The 3738-nt window shown below is 48.6% G+C and overlaps 1 protein-coding gene across 1 annotated transcript; it reads right to left on the reverse strand.

Moving 5' to 3' along the window:
- Positions 1-223: 223 nt before the first annotated feature.
- LOC127228948 (BPI fold-containing family A member 5) lies at positions 224-3343 on the reverse strand. Its single transcript, XM_051194045.1, has 5 exons — positions 3102-3343; positions 2525-2681; positions 1685-1792; positions 1234-1383; positions 224-344 (listed from the first exon to the last, which is right to left on the reverse strand). Exons 1-5 carry the CDS (start codon positions 3334-3336, stop codon positions 224-226), a joined length of 771 nt encoding a protein of 256 aa, XP_051050002.1. The 5' UTR covers positions 3337-3343.
- Between the last annotated feature and the right edge of the window lie 395 nt (positions 3344-3738).

Consider the following 3738-nt stretch of genomic DNA (forward strand, 5'->3'; position numbering starts at 1 on the left):
ATTCAGGAATATTTTCTACAGCCAGAAGAAGCCAACAAATGTGTTTGGAGAGGTGGAAAGAAGTAACACAGATGGCTGGACCACAGGACAAATGAGCTGATAGATAATTCCCATACAGAGTATCACAATTTAGCTCAGCTTGATACAGAACCACAGGACAGATGGACTGATGGATAGATGGTTCCCATACAGCGTAGCTCAATTTAGCTCAGCCTGAGAAGCTCTAAGAGCCCTGGAGCAGGGGACTGTCCCTTTGATCTCTTACCACACCCTGCACCAGGCCAGGAATGACTCTAGTCAAGATGTCTGTGAGGCTGTCTATCAGGCTTTGAAGGGGACTGAGTCTGGAAGAAAAAGGCAAGCACGTGACCTAGAGGCTTGCGGTTGCTCTGGAGAAGTTCAGCAGCCACTATGCACACCCAGTCTTAGCATCTACTAACTGAGACCAGGCCTTGCATACTCAAGTCCATGGCAGATTTAACACCAAGGATCCTAGATGAGGAGAGTTACACACAGCCCAGTCATGCACACACAGACGAGTGCATAATAAACACATGCTTCAGGGACATAGTAGGTGCACAAGACTGTGGAATCCATGAATGCATGAAAAGTACTTAGTTTGTAGTTGTTATGGAGATTCAATGAAATAATACATGCAAAGCCCAATATATATAATAATCAAATGTGAGCCATGGTGTGGCCAGGTCCTACACACTATGAATAACTGGGCCTTCCCATGTGTCAGGCAACTGGAACAATCATGCAAATAGATGATTTAATAATCTCACATAGTTTTGTATTGTAGATAAGCAAAGTGAGATCAAATTGGAGGAACCCTGGCCAAGTTCATGTCACAGGCTCTCCAGTTCTCTTGATCAAGTTATAAAAGGTGGTCTTAAATAATATTCTATATTGCCTATCCAAGGTAAAATTGGTCATCTTGGTTTAATAAGGGGTAAGTGAGCATTTGTTCATCCATTTACTCGTCTATTTGTATACCTGCCTATATATCTGTCTCCCTACCCACCAAATGTCTTACCATCCATCCATCTATTTATCCACTCATCCACTACCCACCCATCCAACCATCCACCCACTTCACAATCCATCCTCCACCCACCCATCCACACTTCCTCCCCCAATACATCTTTCCTCCTGTCCTGTTATTCATTCATCTTTTCTTTGCTCATCATTTTACCCTACTATCTCTGGGCAGGATAGACCAGCCTTTACCCATTAATCAGGGAGATGTGCAAGCTGCCAGGAGGGTGAATGCAGTCACCAATGACCAGACGGCTCCTCCCATGAATGTCTCTCACACCGTAGACTTCTGCAGTAACATCCATCTTCACAGCCAGCTCCACCAGACTTCCAACCATGAGTCTGGCAGAGAAGGCAGAAACAGCTCTAATGGCATCTGGCCTTTCCCATCCCAAGGTGGAGGCTTTCTTCTTGGCAGGAGTGCCAACCTCACCTTACTCCATTCTGTCACTGGGAACTGATCTCTGTTCCCATTGGGAAAACCAAGGTTCAGAGAGGTTGTTTCTCTTCCACATGACCCGAGTTTGTTCAGCACATCAAGTAGGCAAGGTTCAAGGCTCAGGTCTTTGTGTCTAACCATAGCCACCAGGCTGTCCCTTCGTGAGCCATCCTCCCACCACCACCGGCCTTGGGACCTACTCACGTGTTCACTTTGAGTTCAAAGCCCAGAGGGATGGTGACATAGAGGTGGTGAAAGTCATAGCTCTGCGTGAGACCGATCTCCAGCAGCTGTGGATTAGTGACTTTTATGCTGCTCAGGGAGAAACATTAGCATGTTAAGCCTCAAACCAGGGAGCCACCTTTAACTAAATTTACTCATCACAGAGGGAGAGCTGGCCACCTGGGATCAGGATGGTCTTGGAATCAGAACAACCCTGGGTTCTGAGCCACGCCCTTATCTTTTTCAACTTCCTTCTGGATCAGATCCTGACATACCCCATCCTCTGTTTACCTAAAGCTTAGAAGATATTTGAGGAAAGGGACTGGGTATGTTAGTTTGGAGCCCTTCAAAGAAAGATGGTGATTTTTAACTTGGCAGGAAGATGAGTCATTGGCTCTGGGGGAGGGTGGATGGATGAGGGAGTGGTTCCATGAAAGGATGGAAGAATGGATTCGTGGATGGATAGATACACTGTCAATGGAAAAGACACAACCTGTCATGTCCTTTAAGAGGCAGAAAGTTGGGAGAATTCAGAAAGGGTGGGAGGAAGCCTTCCCTGAGCGGTTCATGGTGCCAGGTATTTATCCTCCCTGTTGTGGCTTCATGCCTAGGAAACTCTCAAGTGGCTGGGGCTCAGGGTGTGCCTTAGGACTGGGGGCAGCTATAAGTCAAAATGCCACTGTTGCTGGTAAAGTGGAAAGAGGCCTGGGGCTGAGTTTTGGCTCCATGCTCAGCCCACCCCTCCCTCCTCTCCCGGGCTGCTGCCCCAGACCCACAGATCTTCTGTTAGTGGTAACCAAATCCCTCTTTGGGGTAACTCACTCCAGGATGTTGTTCAGGAGAGGAATTGATGAAATCACTTTTCCAAGCACCCCGACCAGACCACGAGCATTGCTTCCTGCAGGTCTCACGTAGCTCAGGAGAGGCATGCGTTCCAGAAATCCCAGAATCCCCCCGGACAACAGGCCTTGTCTGAAGCCTGTGAAGTGGAGAGTCTCAGGGTTCTCATCTGCTAACTCTAGAGCAGCAGTTTTCAGCCTGTGGGTTGCAACCCCTTGGGGGTTAAGCAACCCTTTCCCAGGGGTCTGCTAAGACCATCTGAAAGCACAGATATTTACATCATGATTAATGATGGTAACAAAATTACTACTATGAAGTAGCAGTGAGAATAATTGTATGTTTGGGCATCACCATAACATGAGGAACAACATTAAAAAACACGGATGCAGTAGGGAGGTTGAGATTCATTGTTCTAGAGCCTTAGACCTTCTTTCTCACTGACAATTGCCTTCCTATTGGGAAGTTGCATAGAACACACGTGCAAACACACACACACACACACACACACACACACACACACACACACACCCTTGAAAGAGACTGTCACAGACTCACTTACCATCTCTGAAGTTTCTAGCAAGCTGTTCTGTAGGATATGTGGATATGACTGGAGTCATCCCATAGGGCAGGCTCTGGCCCAGGTGCAAGGGCCGGCAGTGACCCATGGACATGGGCAGGCCCTGGTCCAGGGGCAAGGGCAGGCCCTGGTCCAGGGGCAAGGGCAGGCCTGCCAGCTGGGCTGAGCTCTGGGCCAGCAGCCCACAGAGGACAACCAGGCTCCCAACTAGAAACATCTCTAGGTATCTGCAGAAAAAGTGACAAGTCTGCTGTGGTGTGCACAGCTAGGGTTCTCTCACTGCCTGCCCTGCCCAGGGTGGTGGGGTTTCTTCCCTCCCCTGAATCCCAGCAGGTGATAACTAGCAACAATTGCTAACAGTGCCATAGAGTAGTCTGTCCCATGCCACAGGCTGATACACTCAGTCACCAACTTCATTGTCACCACATCCTCAGACGTGGGCATGGACAACCCCTGTTTCACAGTTGGAGCAGAGGCCTAGTCACTCAAGGCAGTCTCCTACAAGGTGACAAGTTGCAGCAGCAAGAGGAGCTGAAGTCAAGCATGCCTGACCCAGAAGCTTCTGTAGAGTTAAGTGGCTGTCAGATTTAGTCTGGGGCCGGGAATGTGACTGGGGGGC

Source organism: Phodopus roborovskii, unplaced genomic scaffold, assembly GCF_943737965.1.
Source record: "Phodopus roborovskii unplaced genomic scaffold, PHOROB, whole genome shotgun sequence".
NCBI classification, from domain to species: Eukaryota; Metazoa; Chordata; class Mammalia; order Rodentia; family Cricetidae; genus Phodopus; species Phodopus roborovskii.

Bases quoted from the DNA above. Each gene is read 5' to 3' on its own strand.
- LOC127228948 (XM_051194045.1), bottom strand. From the start codon at position 3,336: ATGTTTCTAGTTGGGAGCCTGGTTGTCCTCTGTGGGCTGCTGGCCCAG. The intron at 1,793-2,524 runs GTGAGTTACCCC...CTCCCTGAGCAG, and splicing joins CTCCTGAACAACATCCTGGA to CATAAAAGTCACTAATCCAC. The intron at 345-1,233 runs GTAAAGGCTGGT...TTTTTCTTCCAG, and splicing joins CACATCTCCCTGATTAATGG to ACTCAGTCCCCTTCAAAGCC.